The sequence below is a fragment of the Mus pahari genome, chromosome 5, assembly GCF_900095145.1.
Source record: "Mus pahari chromosome 5, PAHARI_EIJ_v1.1, whole genome shotgun sequence".
NCBI lineage: Eukaryota > Metazoa > Chordata > Mammalia > Rodentia > Muridae > Mus > Mus pahari.
This window is the reverse complement of record NC_034594.1, coordinates 96,151,774-96,176,071: the sequence shown is the minus strand read 5'-3', so window position 1 is coordinate 96,176,071 and position 24,298 is coordinate 96,151,774. Positions and strand designations below refer to the sequence as shown.

Here is a 24,298-nt window from a genome sequence, read left to right as displayed (position 1 = left end):
TCTTTCTTTTTTCTTAGAGACAGGGGTTCTCTATATAGCCCTGGCTGTCCTGGAACTCACTCTGTAGAACAGGCAGGCTGGCCTCGAACTCAGAAATCCGCCTGCCTCTGCCTCCCAAGTGCTGGGATTAAAGGCGTGTGCCACCAATATGTGCTTTAAGTAAGCATCCATTGTTGCCATTTTTCCTACAGCTATGATTCACGGGACCAGGAATGACGGTGCGGAGTGGGACTGATCCTACTCAGCATCACCCCTATTGATCCAATAGGAAAACTTTGCTTCCTGTTCCTACAACCTTATGCTTTGCTGGACTAGAAGTTTGGGCTGACGGTAGGATTCCTTGAAGAAGACAAAACAAGCATCCTACTGAACTGAGTGCTCAGACTTCCTCCTGACTTGTGATGCCCTTAAGTCAACAGGCTAAGAAAGGAATAACAGCATTGGGAGGGACTGATTTAGCCACACTATGGGTAAAGTGGGTTGCTTCTCTACAACGGAGGTAAAGAAGATTATGTCTGGAGTACAGGCGATTCTTTGGGGTGACTCTTGCTATCACTGTGTCCTATAATTAAAATCAATGGAAAACTACAGCAATCCAATCCAGGCAAGATGACAGAGGACAGGGTCACTCCTCGAAGAAAAGAATCAAGACTTGCTGAGGTACTTGCTGAGGGTGGAGGAAATTCAAAATCGGAGGCAGAGGAAGGTAGCTTCCCTACATGAAGGAGATTGATGGTCTCAGCCACTTCAAGGTTAAATGGAAAGAGGAGTGAAGCAAAATGGCTTAACTGACTTTATCCCCAGAGTCCTCTCCAGTTCAGCTTGCCAGACAGGAAAAGAGAGCTTAACAGCATCTTAACTATTACCACAAATATTTTAGGACTTTTGGGAATTAGGCAAATCTGATACAGTCCCAAAGTCTTATTTTCATGATAAAGGTGAATCCTGCAAACCTTAGGTAGATGAACTTGGTATCTAGAGCATCTTCTAGCCCAAATTATTATTATTATTATTATTATTATTATTATTATTATTATTATTATTATTACTATTATTATTATATTATTATTATTGGTCCTCAGTAAAAGCCTTCACATGAATTGATAAAGTTGTTACTTTGGATTTCTATATGAACACATCAGTTTTTAATGATGCTGCCTTGTATGATAAGGACTGGTTGCATAGTTGAAATAGCTGTAAGCAAAGGGCTCTTTCTGGCAGACTGCATTATATATTATTAAAAGCAGGCCTGCAGATTCTCCTAGAGCTCTATGTGTTTGGTGCTGTCATTTCTAAATCTACTAAGACCTGAGAGTACGTTTCCTAAGTCTTGGTAGTCTTGTGGCATGCTGATGCAGCTGCGGAACACATACTGGTCAGTTTTAAGTAACTTAACCCAACCTACAATCACTTAGGAAAATAATCCTAATTAAGAAAGTATTTGCATCAGATTTGCCTGTAGACATGTTTGTGGGGAATTGTTCTGATTGATAAGTGACCCACATCACTGTGGGTAGCATTATTCCCAAGGTTGGACCTGGAGCTATGTGAGAGGAGAGAAGACTAGGTGAGAACTGACCAGTAAGCAGCAAGGATCCATGGATTTATTCTCTTGCCTGTGGATATGGTACTTTTAAGTTCCTGTCTGGACTTCTTTGCAATAACAGATTGTAACCTGGAATTGTAAGATGAATAAACTCTTTTCTTCCCTATATTATATTTCATCAGGTTGTTTATCCCAGCAACAGAAATGAAACTAGGACAATAAAGAAGAAAAGGCCACTAGGATATTGAGTGATGAACTTCATGCCACAAAGCTCTCAAGAGGTAGTAATTATGAATATGTTTCATAATGAAGAAATTCACTAAAGAAATTATAGACCCACATTTAAGCATTCATTCCTTATCAAAAACTAGCATATATATATATATATATATATATATATATATATATATATATATATATATGAACAGAAGTGAGAAAATGCAGTAAGAATAATTTAAGAGTTGTCTAAATTTGGGGCTGGAACAATTGATCACGGGTTAAAAGTACCTAATATGTGTGTTGAAAAAGTCTGAGGTTTTTTTTATTTATTTATTTTCTCCAAAACATGAATCTCTATTCTTTAAAAGAAAAAAAAGAAGACAAACAAACAAACAAAAAAACAGGTGATGGTTTTCAAATTCTGAGGGAGATCAATTCAAAATCATTTTCTGGTATTTTCTTCTTTATTCGATGGACAGATTTCTGTTTGGGGCAAGGTTAATTCCCAGATCCAAGTCCTTATGTTGCTGTGATGTGTGTGTCCATCACATTGTCTGGCTTTCGCATATATTCTTGGGAGAAGTCTAATTATTGAATCATATATGTGATCTGTCTTCTTCTTCTTCTTTTTTTTTTTTGATATTTTTTTTATTTACATTTCAAATGCTATCCGGAAAGTTCCCTATACCCTCCCTCTGCCCCTGCTCCCCTACCCACCCACTCCCACTTCTTGGCCCTGGCCTTCCCCTGTGCTGGGTCATATAAAGTTTGCAAGACCAAGGGGCCTCTCTTCCCAATGATGGCTGATTAGGCCATCTTCTGCTACATATGCAGCTAAAGATACGAGCTCTGGGGGGTACTGGTTAGTTCATATTGTTGTTCCACCTACAGGGTTGCAGCCCCCTATAGCTCCTTGGGTACTTTCTCTAGCTCCTCCATTGGGGGCCCTGTGCTCCATCCAATAGCTGACTGTGGTGCTCTGTCTTCTATCAAGTGAAAACTTTATATAGATTCATCTATAATAGGAAAAAAACGGAAATCCTCTCCCACTTCTGTCAGTTTTTTATAAAGACAGCTGGGGAGATGGCCAATCGATAAGGTGATTCTGTGGTAAAATGGGAACCTGAGTCTGGTCCAGAGACCCCACCTGAAATGCCAGGCATAGAGATGCATGCCCATGACCCCAGTGCCAGTGAGGTGGAGACAGGAGGATCCCTGGGCTTTTCTGACCTGTCAGTCAAGCCAGCAGGTTAGCTCCAATTCAGTGAGAAGTGCTGCCTCAAAATATAAGATGACTGAGAGAAATACCCTACATTGACCTCTGGCATCCATACAATGTGCATGTGTGTGCACACACCTACACCGCCCACACGTATGGATAATGTCTTATTTTTGACTCACTAAGAGTTTATGTTCAGTTAGAGATGAGAGGCCTGAACTTTGCAAACCCCACGGTGTGAACTCCCTCTCATGGCTGTGTACCCAGGGCCCAAACAACAGCACATTCAAACAGCAGGTTAGAAACCTGTCAGAGAACACCTTGTCATGTTTTCTTGACCTCAAACTGTATGGGCTGTTTTGGTAACCACAGCTAATGTGACCTCTGCATTTTAGGCTTCTGTCAGGGCCTCCCAATGTACAGTGTATAATCTTCTCATCTCCTTCTCAGTGACTTCTTGCTGGAGTTTGATTGCTCATCCACAGTGACCTGGTCTCCTTTGAGGTTTGTTTACTCTTTGTTGAGTGATGATCCATCTCAGGCCTCACAAGAACCATGTGACTTTATTTATTGATTTTAGTTGCCAATGCTTCCTAAGATAATCATCTGAAAGCATCTGCATTACAACACTAGAGGGTAAATGCCCTCATTACCCTCTTCAGTTTTTAGAACCTTGGTGATTCAGACCTGCCCTGATTTCTAACCCCTGCCCTCAAATACATGGCTTTCATTACATTTTGTTTTTTTGTGCAGCCAGTATTGATCTTAGTAATATTCAGAGACTGGAAGCACAAAACCATAAGATTCAGCTGGGCTTGCCTACTTGTGACCAGATCAATTTATGAGCATGTCTGCAATTTTCATTGTATTTCCCTTCACTGTTTTTTAGAGTGTGGTCCAGTTTGGTGTTAGCTCATATAGACTAGGGCCAGTATCTATAGAAACCATCTGATGACTTTATAGACTTATCAGAGACTCATTTAAGAACTCAAGCTTCTTTGTTGTAAAACCAGATCACACTTGTAACACCTAAATCAGGAAATTTTGGTAATTTTTTTTATCATCAAGTTAAGAACACATTTGAAACACACTAAGGCAGTGGGTAAAGCTTTATCTACAAACACACTGAGAATTATCTATTAGCTCCTTGGGATGTGTTATACAGAAGAGAAACAAATTCATTCCTCATAGGGGAGGAAGGCCATTAGACCCTCACCTGAGACCTCAGCCGGCCTTCTTGCACTTCGCTGCCACCTGTATGACATTCTGTTCTAGCTGTGCATGGTCTCTTTGTTCTGGGAAGTAGAAGGTTACAGAATATGGGACTTAGATGAAGGACGGTGTTCCATCTGTGCAGCTACAGAGGAATCAACATCCAAGCAGATGTGAGGCTTTGGTGAAGTGACTGCTTTGATGTCACTCACATACCAGTAAGCAACCCTTCATTTCTGTAAGTATGTCCAATAAACTCACTGGGTCACCAAATCAAACTCTGGTAGAGTCATTCTTTGGTCTGACACTAGTGCCCTAAGGTGAGAGGCACAGATGTTTCTCAGTGTGTCATGGCGGTCTGAATGAGAGTGGCTTCACAGGCTCACGTATCTGAACACTTATCCTCAGTTGGTGGCACTGTTTGAGAGACAGAAGGTGTGGCCTTACTGGGGGAAGTGTGCCACTGGGGGTGGGCTTTGAGGCTTCAAAAGACTCGTGTGTCGTTCACAGTTAGCTCTTTCTGTCTCCTGCTTGTGGTTCAGGATGTGAGGTCTCAGTTGTTCCTGCTACCATACCTTTGCTCTTCCATCATGGCCATAAGCTTACGGCTTAGTTTGGGTTTCATTGCTGTGTAGAGACACAATGACCAAGGTGACTCTTAAAAAGAGAACATCTAATTGGGGCTGCCTTACGGTTTTAGAGGTTCAATCCATTATCATCATGGTGAGAAGCACGGCATCATGCAAGCAGGCATGGTGCTGGGAGAGTCAAGAGTTCTACATCTTCATCCAGAGGCAGCTGCAGGAGACTGGCTTCTGCAGGCAGCCAGGAGGAAGTTCTCTTTTCCACACTGAGTGGAGTTTGAACACTAGGAATCCTCAAAGTCCTTGTACGCAGTGACACACTTCCTCCAACAAGGCCACAGCAGTTCCAACAAGGCCACACTTCCCACACCACTCCCCATGGGTCAAGCATAGCAGTCAAACCATCAGAGCCCAATTAAACTCATTTTTTAATTGTGATGGTCCTGGTATTTTGTCATAGGCAGAACTATATTCTCAACGTTCTACTAATTTCCCAAGCCAGTCTTGGTATGATTTTCACAACATAATAGTCTTCATGCTCTGGACCATGTAGAACCAATTTGAACTAGATATTGCCACAGTGGTTTCTCTCAAATTGGTCTCTAGCCAGACCTGATGGCATTTGCCTGTACTTCCAGCACTCAAAGGGCTCAGGGAGGGAGACTGAAAGTTTCAGGCTAGCCTGAGTAACATAACAAGATATTCTTCTCAAAAGAACAAATGAACCAAATGAACAGAAAGATCTATAATCATCAAATTTTTTCCTGAGGGAATGTAAACTGCCATGTGTTTTAAATAAAGACCAAATAATGGTTGGGTAGACTGAACAAACAAGGGTTTAATAGAGGTACCAGTAGAGATCACACCACCACAAGGCAGTGTATTAAAAACACCCTTTATTTAAAAATAATCTGGACAACACTTGGTACAACACTTACGTTGTACAACATCATGAAAATGTCTTTTACATTAATATTAGTTTAAATATTTGTATTGTGCTTGTGAGGTGCTCTGAAATGGTTTCTATTTATTCATGGGCTTAAGCCTAAGAACTTTCTATCTAAATTTAAATTTAAATTTACTGTAACTGCAGTAGGTTTAAGTAATACCATGATCAAAATAAAATAGTTAAATAAAAACTATAAAATGAAATCATGTGGAAACACCAGAGGACAGTGGTAGGACATTCCCACTATGCATCGTGTGGCTTTCTTAAATATTTAGCCATCATTGTATCATTCACTAACACTGTGGTGTTCCCAGAGTCAGACTGGAAAGTGTTAAAACTCATCATGGACAATCAAGTGTTGACTGTGTTCACTGCCACTGCAGACAGGGAAGCTTATTGAAATGTACAATCTGGCAAGGTCAGAACTTTTTCCCTCTCTACCCCCAATATATTTTTCTTTTAAAATCCTACGTAGCATGCACATTATGCAATCTGGGTCTTCAACCACCCTACAGCCAGTGATTTCACAGCATGCTCTCTCTCTCTCTCTCTCTCTCTCTCTCTCTCTCTCTCTCTCTCTCTCTCTCTGTGTGTGTGTGTGTGTGTGTGTGTGTATGCATGTGTGCACTCATGAGGAAGCCAGAAGATATCCTCAAATGTCACTCATTCTCAGGCGCTTTCCACGCTGCTGGTTTTTAGACAGAATCTCTGGGGTGGAGCTCTGTAATTCACTTAGGCTGGCTGGCCAGTAAGCCCCAGCTCTCCACCTGTCTCCACCTTGGCAGTGTTGGGATTGTAAGCACATGCCACCACATCTAGCTTTTTTACATGGCTTCTGAGGACAGAACTTGGGTCCTCATGCCTGTAAGTCAAATGCTGTACCAATGGAACCATCTTAGGTTCCTATTTTATGAATGAATTTGCTCACCTGAGTTATAGATTTGCATCTCCACTGCTCTGGGGGACATCTCTATCTGAACATTCTAAGTCCTTTGAAGTTATTCGACTCCAACTCAACTCTCAACCCTTTAGCTAAATCAGCAGTGTTCTTCCACTGCACTTCTCTGGCTCAGAACTTGAAAGCCACTTGCACTCAGTACTTTTCATCACTTTCACATCAGGGGACAGTTAGCTCTGCCAATTCTGTGACCTCTGCCATTGCCTCAGTAAATGCTTGCACCATGTCCCAGCTGACACCTGCAATCCTGCCTTCCTACATCCCCTGCCATTGGTCACCTTCCACACCAATCTATATTAAAATGGGGCATGTCTTATCTCAACGGGAGTTCTCTGTTTGCTGTGTGTGTTTATGTGAGCTGGACTGGCTTGCTTTCCTGACATCTCTGCTTCCCTCGATGAATGTACTGAAGGTAAGTGCTCTGTCTCGTTTATTCCTCTGTCTCAGTGAGTTTTTAACTGCTCACTGTATGCAACTGTCGACAGGGCTGTACAGTGGCTAAGAACACAGGCATTGGAATTGAACAGATGTGTGTTGAGTTTCTTCTTCCTCTTCTATTTTATTGCCAAATGATGCTAGACTGTCTGCATTAGGGTTTCTTTAAGAGTGCATTAGGATTATACAAGAACTTTATTGAATGGGCCCAGGTCTGTCCTTCAGCGCAATTAAACTGGAATGTGTAGGGTATAGCTTGGGTCCTAGAAAGGTGTCAAACATAGGACACATATTACTTTAATAAATTCACAGGTGGTCCTAATCTACAGTCAGGGCTGAGAACTCTTTGAATTCAGGTGTCAAATTCAAAGGGATTAGGATGCATGACATAAGAGCGAATTCAAGGGCTTTGGAGACGGTTCAGTAGTACAGTGCTTGCAACGGAAGAGTGAATGAATCAACCATATAAAACCTGGGAATGGTAGCATGGACCTGTAATCCCAGTGCTGAGGAGGCAGAAACAGAAGGATCCCTGAGGTTTGCTGGCCAGCCAAGAGAGCCAAGTTCACGAGCTTCAGATTGAGTGAGAGACCTCATCTCAAAAAAATAAGGTGAGGTGGAAGTGAGAAAGACACCAAGTATCATTCCTTGGCACACACATTCACATACATACATGCACTAAGCATGTGCCTGTGTACACATTGGTGCCTCCCACCCCCAATACACACCACAGTACCTGACACACAATACAAGGCCAATCATGATGCTAATATGTAGCCTTCAGTTGTAGCCTTTTCTTTATTATCTTCCTCCCCTCTTCCCTCCACTCATCCTCGAGACTCAGCCTTTCTGCCAACTCTGGGAACACACTGACTTTCCAGCTATTCTATCTTCATAGGTATTCTTCAGCCTGCCCTCCGTAGATCCTTCGCAGTTTTCAACCCTGACTTGAAATCACATTTAGTCTCCAAGTATCTCTGTTCATTCGAGGTACATCTTGTTAACACTTGAGTTTGAATATGCAGTATCTCCCCCAGGCTCAGGTGTTTGGGCTCTGTTTCCAGCTGCTGGTGGTATTTAGGTAGTGGAGCCCTGCTGCAGAAAGTTGGTCACTGGACTGAGCCTGGAGGCTTTGTAGCTAAGTCACATTTCCTGTCCATTCTCCAATACAATCAGCAGACTCCTGCGCCTGTCCCCTTGACTTCCTCACCATGACAGACTGCAGTCTTTCTTATGACATGATCTAAAATAAACTCCTTTCCCCTCAAGTCATTTCTTGTCAGGTATTTAAACACAGCGATGAGAGAAATAATTAACATTGCTATTGCATATCAATTTAACCATTTATTGTAGTTCTCTCACTAGACGGTAAGCAGCAAAAGAGAATTTGTCCATTTACTTTCTTCTTAAGGCCCAGTGCTTGATGTCTAGTAGCTGCTCAGGTTACAGTTGTAGAAGGGATGAACAAACTAAGTGACTCATCCTATAATCTTAAAGAGGCAAAATTTCTTTTTAGGCCCTAAGTATATGTATATGTGTTAGTCTGTTTTGTTATGCTTGCTATAATAAACTATCTGGGACTGGGTCCCTTTTATGGAGATTTTTACTTAGCTCACAGTTTTGAAAAGTCTAAGTCTAATAAGACACTTGGCCAGGCTGGTTGAACCTGCGGAGGGCTTTTACCTACGAGGCAACATGGTAGATAGTACAGAGGAGACACGTGTAAGAGGGCAGGAGCTTGCCAAGAGGCAAGAGGCTTGCTTTTCTTATAACACCCTGCTCTCTGATAATGAATTCACCCACACCAGCCTTTAATCACCCCGTTCATGAGCGTGAAGCCCAGATTGCATAATTGCTGTTTATTAGGTCCCGCCTACATCGTAAAGGTTCTACAACAGTGGTTGATATCCCCATACTAGGGCAGATTTCCATAAGTCTGGCGTTAGAGAGGCTATGACCAAACAAAAGCAGTATTTCACATTAAAACCTTCAGCTTTGGTGATACAGACACATGACCCCCATAACCCCAGCACGTAGGAGGCAGAGGCTGAAGGATCTCTACAGGTTTAAGGCCAACCTGGTCTGCATAGTGAGTTTCAGGTCAGCCCCTGCTACATAGTGAGATCTTGACTCAAATATGACCACAAACAAACAAACACTACCATAAAAGAAAGATAAGATAGTTTTGAGAACTTGGGGTTCCAGTTATTGTATAGAAAAACCTGTCATGTTCTTTGGTTTTACTGTCTGGATGCTTTTAATTTGGGTAAGATTTCCAAGTGCCAGGTTCTCAGAACCTTAACTGAAGTTAGCAGCCCACGTAACAATAATTACCATTAAGTCTGACAGTGCCTGCTAACTGCTCAGGTTGAAGTTGTAGAAGAGATAAGTGAACTTGTAAATGATTCATCCTATAATCTCAAAGAAGCAAAAGTTCTTTTTGTTTTTCTTGCTTTATGGAAGTAAATGAAGTAAGTGAAGCTTTTAGAGAAGTAAAAGCAGTCCAATGACTTCTGTGGATGTTTGATTATATTTAGCTACAGTGTTTATGCTTTCTAATTTGCCCAATGGTCTTTTTCACTGAAAGAACAAACAATAACTATTATTGGGGCGGGGCAGCAGCAGAACTATCAAATCACTGATATTTCTAGTGGTTAAAAGGACTTTAAAAATTAGCAGGTTCACTATTTTACTTCATATCTATAAAAAGAAAAACCCAGAAAAAAAGGAACCTGACTTCACATATGGAGTCAGTGCTGAGACACAACTGAGCTTTCAAAAAGTCTTCACTAGCATTCCAATGGCACAGAACCAACTTCAAAGTAAGCCAAAATAAATATGATCTCAGCGCCCTCTTAGGTCATACCCTGACATCAGTTTGGATTTTAGTGTTGCTGTGAAAAACAAATGCTTGGCAAAAGGATTTGAGGGAGGATGGGTTTATTTTGGCTCCCAGTAAGGAAGGACACAGGCCATCACAGTAGGTAAGGCATGGCAGCGAGTGTGAGGTCACACTGACAGAATAGACAGGAAAGAAACAGGAAACTGAGAGGCGTGTTGATGCTCTGTGAGCTTTCTTTTTTAATTCAGCTCACAACCCCAATGGGGCTGCTCACATCCACATGCTTCTTCCTCCCTTCTTTCCTGAAATGTTTCTAGAAACATCTCTCAGACATACACCCAGAGGTATTCCCATAGCGATTCTCAATCCTGCCAAGTTGACAGAGACAATTAACCATCCGTGTGTATTTTTATTTTTCCTTCTAAAACTCTTCATTTGTGCAGCATAATTAGCCTAGGCTTTCAATTACTATGCATAAAAACCTGCAGGAATTAAATTTAAGACATAGACAAAAACCATTAGAAATACATGAAAAGTCATATTAGTACATGCTGAGTCTTCTGGTCCAAGTTTAGTTTCTCTTATTTTTAAGAAATAAATGTGTTGATAAAATGGTCAGAAATTGTTAAAGATGCATCTGATTGTTAGTTCAAAGTAAAAGAAATCAAAGGCATTTAACCAAATGATATTCTCTTGCTAAATTATAGCAGTTACTTTAGGCCCATAGTTCCTACAAAACTCTCCTTAAGACCAATGCAATCAGACCACAGCCATAATATATTTTTAGCTAAGCTCCCCAAAAGATGATATATTGAACAGCCTAGAGGAGGTAATCAAGACAGACTTTGGTATTAGCCTTTAAAAACACTCTGTAGAGGAATGTAGTGGTGGGCAGGGAAAATGATCAAAACATATTGTATACATGTATGAAATTTTTCTTTAAAAAACGTTGAGTTCTTAAGGACTTCACACAATGTATTTTCATATTTACTTCCTACTTCCCTGACACATCTCCCGGATTTACCCTCCACTTCCGTACTCGAACTTCCAAGTCCTTAAAATCTTCAAGGAATAAAGAAAACAAAACGTCTCTGCACCATTTTCCATCCAAAACAACAGCTCATCTGCACCATCTCCAAAGTGCACAATACCCACTCTCTAATTATTGGCTCCAGTTCTAAAAGGAAGGTCTCAGCTGGGCGTGGTGGCGCACACTTCTGATCCTAGCACTGAGGAAGCAGAGGCAAGTAGCTCTCGGTGAGGTCTGCCTGGTCGACCTGGTCTACCTGGGTAGCTTCAGAAAGGCTAAGGCGACACAGTGTGGCCCTGTCCCAAGAAGGAAGCGCTTTAAGTCAAAGCAGATTTTGACAGTTGAGAGGTGATAAGGTTTTGTGTTGTTTGTTCTTTGACGCAAGCCTCTGGAGAGCCCGGCTGATGCAAAGAGCTGCCTTTAATCCGTACTCAGAAAGGATACTGAGGCACACACTCCAAGGCGGGAAGAAGTCGCAGGCGACAACCGTAGAGCCTGTCACCGGGCTGGCAACCGGGGCCCACGCAGAGGGTGGAGTCTCGGGCTGCGCGCGCGTGCGTGCGTGCGCGCACGATTTCCCTCACTCCGCCCACAGAGCCCAGGCGCCCGTCAGAACCCCGGACTCCCGAGGCCACCACCAACAGCTGATTCCGCAGCCTCTCATCCCCGACAAGGTCCCCGCCTCCTTCCAGCCCGGAGTTTCCCGCACACCGGAAGTCCTTTTGCCCCGTCTCAGTCGAGCGGAGGCAGTGCGCGCGGAGGCAACCGGAAGCTCCTCTGCCCCTACGGTCGGCGTGAAGCGCCCGGGCCGCGCAGGCGCAGTGCGGCTCAGGCGGAGCTATGGGAGGGGAGTAGGTCGGGGGCCGGTCCCTGAAGATGGCGGAGGCGGGGGTGAACTGGGGGTCTCCCGGCAGAGCTCAGGTGAGCTTATTTGGAGCGGGACGGCTCGCGGACGGCGGTGGCTTTCGGGAAGAGGAGCTGTTTATGCGTTAACGTTGCAGGCTGGCTATTCCTTCTATCTGGTGTTGGGGGATCCAGGACCCGCAGGTGGGGCCTGCTGGGGCGAGGGGTCCCCGGCTTACCTGGAGAGAGGTCAGCGAGATCTAGGAAAAAAACAGCGGGCTCATGGAGGGACAGGCTTTGGGGGGTGCCGAGGTCCCTGGACAGTGCAAGACTGTCAGAGTGGAAGAAGGCTGGAGGACGGCGGAAAGGGCGACCCTGGAGGTCTGTTTGGGGACAGAGATGGGCCAGCTGTCTAGTGTACACCTGCCCGGACTCGGGTGCCTTATAGTCTGGGACGAAGACTCAGGCTTGTGTGGGAGATGGCTGGAAAGTAGGTACATAACCGTAGTAAGTTTAGAACCTACCGAAATAAGAGAACTCCTGAGTTGAAGAGTAGGGATTGAGGATCGGAAGTGAATACCTTTTAGGTATATTTATCAGTGGGTGCTGCCAAGGAGCTGTTGCCAGGGCCTAGAAGTCGGTTGGTGATAGTAAGTGGGGCTTTAGCGTCGTTCTGTGGGGATGAGCCGTCTGATAAAGGAAAACAGTGCTTTGCTGAGGATGGCGTTAGGAGTACGAAAGGAGTTAAAACTTAAGTGAAAAGTTGTTCACGGGTGGTGTTAACTCTGTCGTTGGGTGAAATAGATACCCTGAAGTGTTTACTGTTTTGTAGGATTGATGAGGGAATTCTTGGAGAAAGAGGAAATGGAGTTGACAGTTGGGACACTGATGTTGCCTGGTTTCAGTGACCACAGCAATGAAAGACAGCCTCCAGTTCTGGGTTAAAACAAAACAAAACAAGACAAAAAACCAAGCTTCCATGCGGGGCTCCCTCTCTGCCCCCCCTCCCCCTAGCTTTGGGGTTTGGCCCAGATAGTGAACCACTGAATGAAAATGAATAAAGGGGTGTCCCCTGTTAATTAATGACCTGCGGGGGGGGGGGAACAATGACTGATGTTTTCTTCCTCCATCCTTTTTTTCTGGATTTGTAACCGGTGATATTATTTGTTTTCATAGTATTCAGCTCGCATCTCTTATGAAATGACCAATCTATGAGTGTTTGTATTTGGGAAAATTTGATGCTTTTAAAACTGATGATTGTGTTTTAGATAGAGATACTGAAAAGGAAAAGATAAAGTTCAGTTCAGGAAAAAAACAGTGTTTTTATTGTTTGTAGAAAATTATCACTCAACAGTAGAGTAACATTTTTTTAAGGACTAAGCTTTCTGTGCTTTCTGTTTAAAGCAGTGCGCTGTGTGACTGTTGCTTACTTAATCTTTTCTGTGTTTGGGTTTTAATGTGGGGAGAGAAGAGCTTTAGTGTACTGAGGAAATGCACTTTTTCTTCCTAGAGTTCTAATGCACCTTTTGAGAGTCATATCTGTGTGCTTGTATTTAAGGAGGGTTAAAGCATGTCCTTGAATTGTGGTTTTGTCGTGCTGATCCGTATTCTGTTTTGTGTACGCCATTCTAATGAGCACAGCATGTGTTGGAAAAAAGGGGTGGTGGTGGTAGTAAATTAACATTTTTATTTGGGGATGTATCTGACCCAGTCTCTGAAGAGAGATTCATCTGAGAATGCAAACTTACCAATGTGACACTAGTCATTGAAAAATGAATAATCCTGTTTGCTTGCAACTAAATGGTTCTTAAGTTAACTAGATTTAAACCAGGTGTGATAGTGCATGATGGATATCCTAGTGCTTGGGAAGTAGAGGCAGGAAAATCATAAGATCGTAAGTTCACAGTCATCCTTGGCTATATATTGAGTTTGAGGTCAAAGACCTAGACCAAAAAAATTAAAAAAAAAAAAAAGCCTAAATTCCAATTAGTTCTCAAGTTACTATATTTCATTTCTATACTTTTCTCAAATGCTTATTACCTGAAAGCATTATTTTGATGGTGAACATAAACTTTGATTTACTTGTACTCTAGAATTACTTAGGCCTCTCTTCTATCTAAAAGTAATGATATGAATCCATTATCATTAAGTCACATGGGGTAGTATTTTTTCAGCTTTGATAATTTCTCACTGATCTAGTAGCTAAACTATGCAAACTGTTTTTCTGTGTACATTCATGCACTTTATGGAAACTGTAGATCAGGGCTCAAGGTAGAATACTTACTGCAGTGTCCTCTTGTAAAGTTTTCTCTTAAATTGTAGAAAGCATTGTTTTGGAGTTAGTAGTTCATGAGGACCTTAAAAATAGTTTCCTGTGCCATACCTGTTTGTGTGGTGTTTGTGCAGAGGGGTGGAAGGAACTCTGTTTATGGAGACAAAGTGGTTGGCCCAGACATGGCTGCCTGTTAGGTTGATTGGCCATCTTGGAAAGTTAAGCCAGGTTTGGTGGCTCAAGTCTGTAATCCCCACACTCTGGAGAAAAAGGAAGGAAAATCAAGAGATTTGAGGCCAGCCTTGACTACATAAGTGAAATCCTGTTTCAAACAGGAAAAGAAAAGGGTATATGAGCCTATCTGATTTTGTACAATGGGAATTAAAGACACTTGCCTATTTATTACCATTTACTTGTTAGGAGTCATTGAGGTATTATGATATATATATATATATATATATATATATATATATATATATATATATTTATACTTTTTATGATCTAAGTTTTTCAATAAGATTAAAAATTTTGTAGAACCTAATTTCATTTTGATATAAGAATAATACTTAAAATATAGGTATATTTGTTTCAAAAAACTGTTAATAGCTAAAGAATCTTTAAAATAAATTATGTTATATTTGTTTCCAGAGTCTCTAAGATACCCCACACTCCTAGCTAATGCTTTTTAATTTTTTAATTTTTAATTAAAAATTTTAATGGGGGGAGTGGCAGGGGGCTTGCATGAGACAGCACACATGTGGAAACAAGAGGACCACTTTGAGAAGTTAAATCTTTCCACCTTGGAATTCTGGGACTCGACTCAGGCTGTCAGGCTTGTATCACAAGCTCCTTTACCCTCTGAGCCATCTTCCCAGCCCATAAAACATGATTTTCTTTGAAAAGAAACTTCACTGTTGTCTAGGAGGTAATGAATACTTCCCTGGAACTTCCTATGTGTTTGACCAACCAGATTATTGTACATGTTTACTTGTAATTGTGTTAAGAGGATCCAGAAATTACTTCTCCCAGCCCAGATCTAGTTTTCTGTTTTGTTTTGAGTCAGTGTCTCATGTGTCCTTGGCTAGCTTTCAACTTACTGTGTAGCTAAAGACAGCCTTGAATTCCAGCTCTTCCTGTCTCCACCTCCCACGTGCTGGAGTTATATCTCTGTTCCACTGTAGTAGTCCTTTCCTGATCTTGTTACTTCATCTGCAGACTGTGTGTGACGCTAGAGAGAACTGTTAGGTTGATTGGGCCAGCCTGCATCGGTCCATCCCTCCGTCCATCTTTCTCTCCCTCTCTTCCTTCTTCTGTCGTCCTTCCCTCCTTCTCTCTCTCCCTCCCTTTCCCCTTCCTCCCTCCCTCCCTCCATCCCTTCCTCCTCCTCCTCCTCCTCCTCCTCCTCCTCTCTCCTCCTCCTCCTCCTCCTCCTCCTCCTCCTCCTTCTGCTTCTCCTCCACATTCTCCTCCTCCTCCTCTTTGCTTTGTTTTCTGACAGGGTCGCAGTAGCCCAGGCTGGTTTGAAATTTTCTGTGTAGCCCAATCTGACATAGAATTTGGGGTGCTTCTACTAGGTAGGTTTGAGTCACCTCACCTCATCTGATATGATGGCTCATTGTTGACTTTGGATACTGGAGATTTTTGAGTGCGTGTGTGAACTCTGAAAAAAATGCACACATACACATTTTTGTTTTTCCTTTTCATGAAGCTCAGATACAGCCTGGAATAGATGGTCTCCTGGCTCCCTTCCCGTCCTAAAATTTTAGGACATTGATGTGAAGTTTTGTAGCCTTTATTTTTGTCCCTGGTAATTATATATCATTGTGCTATGATATAACCACACTTAGTCTTTTGGTTCTGCTTCAAATAAACATGAAACAAATGCTTGTTATTTTTAAAGGAAACTTGTGGGGGTGAAGTGGGAAACTGAAGAAGGGCTGCCAGGAAAGGTCGAATAAACAGCAGTGGGAGAAAACACAAATAAACAGCCCAAAATGTCTACAGTAGACCAGCAGAGTGAGAAGAGAAGTCTCTAGCAGTCAGCAGCTCCATTGGAGGACAGAACCTCCCCCAGGGCATTTTGAAATACTGTGGCTACAATTTTGGGCATCACAAGTGGGGGAGGCCTGCATTTAGTGGGCAGGATCCAGGGATGCTAAATAATATGTCATGCTCAGAGCATTTTCCACCAGCAAGGGGTCCTCTGACCTGAGTGCCAAGGCTTCTCTGACAGATTCTGATCAGTTATCTCAGGAGGTAGGTAAGACCAGCTAATTCAAGTTATTTATCTTTCCAAAAATACTATTGAACTAAAGGTATATGTTGCTGTTAATTATGCTTTGGAAAAATTCACATACAGAGCAAGTGGTTTCTCGACTCTTACTCATGCTCTGTGGAGGGGTAGGGTGGCTGTGCCCATGTAGAGTCAAGGAAGCAGGGTTTGCTGTTGGTCTCATGCAGTATGTAAGGGAGCCATTTAAGGTATTTTGTTTGCTTGTTGCTATTTTATACTTTAAAGCATTTTTTCACACTGATGCAGTATATTTATATTTTTATTCCACAGGGCTGGGAGATGGGTCAGTGAGTAAAAATCGAACCCTGGGTTTGGTTCTCAGCACTACACAAACCTGATTTGGTAGCACATATAATCTCAGCTCTAGGAGTAGGGAGTACACTTAGAACGGGTGGTGGAGGTGGGAGGATCTGAAGTTTAAGACCAACCTTGACCAGCTTGTGAAACCCTATCTTAAAAAAGAAAAACCTGTTGTTTAAGCGTTCATTAAGTGGTATTGAAAATTATGGGTTTTCATATTTCATAATAGCTATTTCTTTAAAAGTTTCTTACTACATCTATTTATTCTGTGTATCTGTGTGTCTATGTGTGTACTTGCACATGTAGGCATGCACATGCCATAATATGTCTGTAGAGCCCAGAGGACAATATGCAGGAGCTGATTCTTTGCATCTACTGTATGGGTCCTGGGAATCTAACTCAAGTCATCAGCCTTGGAGGCAAGCCCCTTTATCTACTGAGCTGTCTTGCTGGGCCCATATGGCTATGGACCATATATAAGCACTGTTCTGAAATTTAGACATCGAGTTTTGTTCTAAAATTTGCATTTAAGGTAGTTTGAAAAGTACACACTTAAAGGGCATGATTAAATGATTAAGTTCCAGATTTGCCTTTCTAAGGTCTGCTGAGCCAGAGAGTTTGATCCTAGAAGAGTGAACCTGGCTTAAGCTATGTGGAACAACTACTCCTGTGGGCTAAGCAGGAAGCTTGCTTCATGGAGAGATACAATGGAGATCTAATGGTGAATAAGACAAACATAAAAAGTTTATATCCCATAAAGCAGCTCTACAGATAATTACAAGCTAGCTATTAGAGGTTCTGTCTGTGTGAGATGGCTCAGCAGGTAAAGCTAAGTATGACAACCCACATTTGAGCCCCCAGGACCCACAATGGTGAAAGGCGAGAACTGACTTCCATTAGTTGTCCTCTGACCACCACATATGCACTGTGGCAAGCTGGCCCACTTGCATATACATATAAAATGAACTTCATTCAAGTAAAATGTTTGAGGATTCACACGCCATGTCCCTTAGTTACTGACTTACAGAAATGCCCAGGATGTTGGGAAGCAGTTGTGTAGATGTAGTGTAGTTGAGAAGACAAAACTAAATGACAGAAGAGATGCCTACTTGATGTTTTCACATTTCAAACCTGCTAGTATGCATTGGGAACAAGGACCTGGCATTTTGAGAAGCTTACCATCATGATGAGAGCAAGGGACTTGATTCGAGCCATGCTTCTTGCTAGGTGCATAGACGTGCCCTTTGCTTGCTTCACTTGTAATACACTTAGCTCTCAGGGTCGTTGCTGTTATTAGTGATGTTATTTTAGGTTTTTTGTTTGTTTGTTTGTTTGTTTTTGTTTTTCGAGACAGTGTTTCTCTGTATAGCCCTGGCTGTCCTGGAACTCACTTTGTAAACCAGGCTGGCCTCGAACTCAGAAATCTGCCTGCCTCTGCCTCCTGAGTGCTGGGATTAAAGGCGTGCACCACCACGGCACAGCCATTATTTTAGTTTTTGTGACAGTATCATTGTACAGCCCAGGCTGGTCTTGAATTCAGCACCTTCCTGCTTAGACCTACAAAGTGCTGGGATTACAGATATGCACCACCACACCATCCTCTTAGTGATCTTTTGAGGGTTAAATGATTTGCCCACGTCAAGTGCTTGGATTATTACATGCAAAGGCTTGTTACTTATCTTTAACACACACTAAGGATTGCTGCACTAGCTGATTAATTTGTGTTACTGCAAGGAAATACTGAAAGCAGGCTAACTTTGTAAAGAAAACAAGTTTACTTTATTCAGCACTCTGGAGAGTCAAGGGTGTCACTCGTTAGCATCATCTGTGTTCTGGTGAGGACCTTAGTGGATGGCATGAGTGTGCTTGAGAGGGTCAGATTGCATTACCAGATAGGGAAAAAAAAGGGTCTGGGATCCCACAGTCTCTTCCCTCCCAGGATAGTGCCCCCAGCTAGTCTAAGAAATTCTGTTGGTGTGTGTGTGTGTCTGTTTCCTCCCTTTTGAAAGATGTTTTATAGCCCAGGTTGGCCTCCAGCTTTCTGTGTAGTTGAGGGTGACCTTAAATTCTTGACCATTGTTATAAGCATATACCAAACCTCCACATAACCCCACCTTCACCTCTGGGTTAGTTTCTACCTCTTCCCAATCTCATCTTCCAACAACTCCGCAGTGAGCCCTAAACTGACAACACTGCAGACTCTTGGGGAGATCCTAGCTGGAGCCCAGCAGTCAGCTTAATTAGAGGAGTGAGTAAACCCCTAGGCTGCCCCTCAAAGGTGATCACTGGGTTGTGCTGCATTCTCTTGCTGCTTTTCTTCTGTTTCCCTTACTGGCACACTGGCATAGTGCATGCCAGAGGTAGACAGTGGTATCCGCCTTAGTCCTCCACTGTGGTTTTGAGACAGCTAGATCAGCCAGAGAGCCTGAAGGATCCTCCTGTCTCTCTCCCTCTCCATCCCCAGCATCCCAGATGCTTGTCAGCACACCTGGGTTTTTTATGTAAGGGCTTGGATCAGATCCAGGTCCTCGTACTTGTGCTGTAAGCACTTTACTCACTGAGCTTTTATCGCATACCCTGTTGTTGACAACCCTCTCTTTTTAAAGATTTATTTGTGTGTGTTTTATATTTATGATTGTTTTGCCTCTATATTTGTATGTGTATCACATGCATGCCTGGTGTCCACAGAGCCCAGAAGATGGCATCACTTCCCTTGGAACTGGAGCTACAGGCATGTGTGAGCTGTCATGTGGCAGCTGGGAACCTAGGTCCTCTGCATGACCTCTTACTGCTGAGCCACCTCTTTAGCTCTAGATGAGGTCTCTTAAGTCACTTGTTGTATCTTAGAAGATATATATGTAACATTTTTTTTACAACATGCATATAAAGACTCTTTTAAATGATTTTCTGCATTGAGTAAATAATTTAAATAAATTAGTGTATACATTTATTGTTTCATTCTGTTTATGCTTAACTAGTACTGAAAACTTGTGCAGTCCTGTATCAGACCCATGCTGATTCTTTATTTTTATCTCTTGTAGGATTTCTGGTAGGTCCCACGTTCAGACAAGATGTACCATTGAAACATTGGTCTGCTTCAATTCACAGTTCACCTGTTCCACTGGGAAGCCACATTTTGTTTTAGGGCTTAGTCCTACTGAACTTATGAAACCATGGCAGAAGGAGAGACGGAGTCACCTCGGCCTAAAAAGTGTGGCCCATACATTTCCTCTGTCACCAGCCAGAGTGTGAACGTGGTGATCCGCGGGGTGGTACTCTTCTTCATTGGAGTGTTCCTTGCATTAGTGTTGAACTTGCTTCAGATTCAGAGAAACGTGACACTTTTTCCACCAGATGTGATCACGAGCATCTTTTCATCTGCCTGGTGGGTACCACCATGCTGTGGCACAGCCTCAGGTATGTGCAAGGCATTTCTGTGTCGCTTACACGTGAATAAGGTGTGTGTGTGTGTGTGTGTGTGTGTGTGTATGTGCGCACGCGTGTGTGCATGTGTGTGGTTGCACATGTGGGTGGGTGTGCATGAACATATGTGTGCCTGCACGTTGAGGCCAGAGGTCAGTGTTGGGCATCTTCCTCAATTATTCTCTAAATTGTTTTTTGAGACAATCTCTCACTAAACCTGGGTAGACTGGGTAGACTAGCTGGCCATTGCTCCAGGGACTGTCCGTCTTCACCTTCCCAGCCCTGGGATCACAGGCGTGTGTCACCATAGTGACTGATAATAGATGCTGAGGATCTGGTGTGAGGTCTTCATGCTTTTGTAGGAAGCACTTTACCCCCCTCACTGAGGATATAAAATTAAATAGAGTGCAGTGGACCTCTGGGAGTGAAGTTTGCTGTTCTTGGCGTGTGTATGCAGTCACATAGTGTGCCCTGCTCCCCAACGGTGGCATTTCTGTCATACCCAGCTCTTTTATGCCCTCATTCCTTTGTATCCCAGTTTCAGGCTACAGTGGTTCTGCTTTCTGTTCTCCAGGCTTATCTCTTCCTGCTCTGTTGTCCTTGGAGTCAACCAGTAGGTACTCTCTGTGCCTGATTCCTGAACCTTTACAATTGAGCCATAAAACCAATTCTCTTAGAGGTGAAGCATTTAACATCTCTAAGTTATTTTGATAATATTCACTGCTGTTTAACATTTTTATATAAAGGCTATAATTTTGTGTTTGAAGCAGATACAAACTTAATAAGTAGAATAATTTTATTCAAGTTGAAAATTTGATGTTGCAATTTTAGATTTTTTGTGTATGCTTTTATCCTCGCTGCCTGGTTTTTAAATGTAGCAGAAGAATAGTAAATATTCGAAGACATCAATGAGGTAGACTGTCTTTGCTTAAAATCCTAATAGTCTTTTTAGTGACCTTGACCATTCTCAGTAATGGTTAAATGAAACATGTCCTGATGTTCAAATGATGCTGAGCTTCTATAATGGACAGCTCTTTAGTTGTATCTAATGCCAAGGTCAGTGGGTCAACGTGCTTTATATAACAAGTAATAGAAGGTAGTCATAGCCATGTGGGAGAAGATGATTGTAATTCTGACTGTGTATGCTTAGTGTACATGAATGTCTTATGACACAACATGGGTACTTTTGTCCTACATCCTAGAGCTAGAGGTTGCAGGTATGTCTGTCCAAAGCTGAGGTTGACTTGTGGGATATCTTCAAGTAATTTTGTGAAACCTGCTGAACAATGATATAACCCTGCTACATGGATAGATGGATATTCTTGCAGTCAGGAAGGGAAGTCATCACTGCCTGGTTTCCCCAGGGTTATGATTCTCTAAGAAGTGGTCCAGATAGACAATAGAACTTGTAGCTTATTCTTTGCTCTATCTGCAAATCTACCTGTGTTTTCCTTTAAACTCAGGAGACAATACATTCCCAGTAGCTGCTAGTTCCTTTTCCCTCCTCAAGATGTAGCTTAGTCTGCATCCCCGTGACTTAAGTTTCTTAGACCTATCAGCCAACCACACCAGGGTCTCCAGATTCATCACTTTACTGTAAAGGAACAGGAGTCACTTGTCCCTATAGGGTGGTCCTAGGAAGCCAGTGGTTTCTTGAGGCACTGCTGGGGAAGTCTCACAAATTTCTTTGGATTATTCTCCTCTTCTCTTCTCTTCTCTTCTCTTCTCTTCTCTTCTCTTCTCTTCTCTTCTCTTCTCTTCTCTTCTCTTCTCTGCTCTGCTCTGCTCTGCTCTGCTCTGCTCTGCTCTGCTCTGCTCTGCTCTTCCTCTTCCTCTTCCTCTTCCTCTTCCTCTTCCTCTTCCTCTTCCTCTTCCTCTTCCTCCTTTTTTCTTTTTCTAAGAGAATATTTTGGGGGGATTTCTGTAAATGTTTGGTTTCCCCCTTCTCTACCCTTGCCTTACTCTCTCAGTTTCATCACCCCTATTTTTTAGTCTCTCTCTCTCTCTCTCTCTCTCTCTCTCTCTCTCTCTCTCTCTATATATATATATATATATATATATATATATATATATATAACCTGTTTTGTCCACATGTTATTTGTATATGTATATATTTCAAGTAAATACAACATTTGTATTAACTGTTTGAGAATTTCATATGAAATTAACTGTATGAGAATTTTGTTTTTTGTTTGTTTGTTTGTTTTGAGATAGCGTTCCACTGTGTAACTCTGGCCTGGAACAATATAGACCAGGCTGGCCAAAACTCTTCAGAGATCCACCTTCCTTCACCTCCTGAATGCTGAGATTAAAGACCTATGCTCCCACAGCCATCACATCTAGTACATTTTGATTATATTCACTTCTTACTCCTGCCTTATCCCCTCCCACATCCCAGCTTCATATCCTTGCTCTTGACCCCTCTTTTTTAATCTCACAGAGTTCAAGTACAATTTGTGTTTCCTATATACCAATCCATTGAATAGTGGCTGACCTACTTGGGGCCACATGCTTAAAGAAAACTGATTCTCTCTCTCTCTCAACTGTCAGTAGCTCTTCAACTAGGGAAACTGTTTCCTGCTCTGTGCTGGACCGTTGACAGGCTTCTTCATATGCAGGTGGCTGCAGCTGCTGTGTGTTCATTAGTGCAACAGCCCTGTAATGCCCAAAAGGTAGTCTCATCAGGGTCCTCCCTGACCATTGGTGCTCATCGTCTTTCTATCCTGACTTCTTTGATAGTTCCTAAGCCTTGGAGTGAGGGACTGAAATAGATGCCCCATTTGTGGCTGAGCAGTCCACAGACACTCTCTCCTTTTTGTGTAACTGCCATCTACTGCACAAAGAAACCTCTCCAATGAGAAGTGACAGCTCTACTAGTCTATGGCTATAGTGATGAAGGTTTACAGGCTAGCTTGATAAGATGTCCACTTAGCAAAAGAATAGTAGTAGGTTCAGCCCTGGGGCTTGTGAGCTCACCAGCTCTGTGCTCTGGAGAGTCCCCAAGGAGCCTTTATCAATTATATCCTCCTATTTATTGTCTTGTTATAATTAAGAAATAAAATAATGCATGCCATGATGGCCACCAACTTACTCTGTAGGTGAGACTAGCCTTGAACTTCTGATTATCCTGCTTTCATTTCCTGGGTGCTGGGACTGGAGGTTTAACATTACCAGCTCTAAAGAATAAACGCTTCAAAAGACAATTTCTATATTGTGGGTAAAAGAAGTAGAGAAGTTACCTCAAAAATCACACAGATAGGTAAGCCCAAGAAGGTCATTTAAAGGATCCTGCTAGTCAAACAGTTCTTACCTCTTTCTTGGAGAGGCCTCTGTCCTCCCCAGTTCCCACCGTCCAAGATGAGCCTACAGAGTTTACACTGGTCTATTGGTGTCTTGGCCCCAGTCCCCTGGGCTTAGAGATTTTTTTTTCTACCTTGATTTTGACTGACACCACTTCCCCGTGTTCTGTTGAACTCTCTGGGATATAAGAATGATTGTCTCTGACACAGAATGTGGTGGCGTGGTTTTCCTGATTCGTTACCATGCTCAGGGTGAAAGCCTTCCTGTGACATTTTGTAATACTCTGACTCTTTCTGGACCCCAAGTTTCCCTTCATGCTCAAACCTTATAGTTTCGTGGTAATGCTACTTGTTTCTGGATGTGCCTTAGTCCCTTCAGGTACCTCCCTCTGTTAAGAGATTGTTTCCATGCTTCTGCCTGTAGGATCACTTGTATGGAAACTTTCTAGACAGCCCAACACCTTATTTCTCCTCATGTGCAGGAACAGAGTAAGAACCCCTCAGTATCCTGTCAGTACTTAACAGCATTCAGTAGTGTCTGTCACTTTGCCATGGTAACACATCCTCTTGTATTAGTGTGTACATGTCTATGCCCATGTGTGTCTGTGTGTTGGTACACGCACACGTGCCAGAGGACTAGTTCAACTGCTACATCTCAGATGCCATCTACCTTGGTGGTGGTGGTGGTATTATTTTGTCTTTGAGACAGTCACTGGCATGGACCTCACCAAGTAGGATAGGCTGGCTGGCCAGCAAACCCCAGGAAGCTGCTTGTCTTTGCTTCATAGTATAGGGGAGTTTCAAGTGTACACCACCATGCCTGCTACGTGTGTGCGTGTGTGTGCGTGTGTGTGTGTGTGTGTGTGTGTGTGTG

At 42.6% G+C, this 24,298-nt stretch overlaps 1 protein-coding gene across 2 annotated transcripts in view; it reads left to right on the top strand.

The window, feature by feature from the left end:
* The first annotated feature begins 7,005 nt into the window (after positions 1-7,005).
* The window catches only part of Insig2 (insulin induced gene 2), a 28,563-nt gene continuing 11,270 nt past the window's right edge, over positions 7,006-24,298 (top strand). Inside the window, exons 1-2 of one of the 2 annotated variants that reach the window (XM_029539077.1) lie at positions 7,006-7,099; positions 19,744-20,119. In XM_029539077.1, the coding sequence (XP_029394937.1) occupies positions 19,876-20,119 (244 nt within the window). In that variant the 5' untranslated portion in view covers positions 7,006-7,099; positions 19,744-19,875. Of the gene's footprint in view, positions 7,100-11,810; positions 11,916-19,743; positions 20,120-24,298 lie in introns of those variants that run through there. The other variant, XM_021198490.2, reaches the window with a different exon arrangement.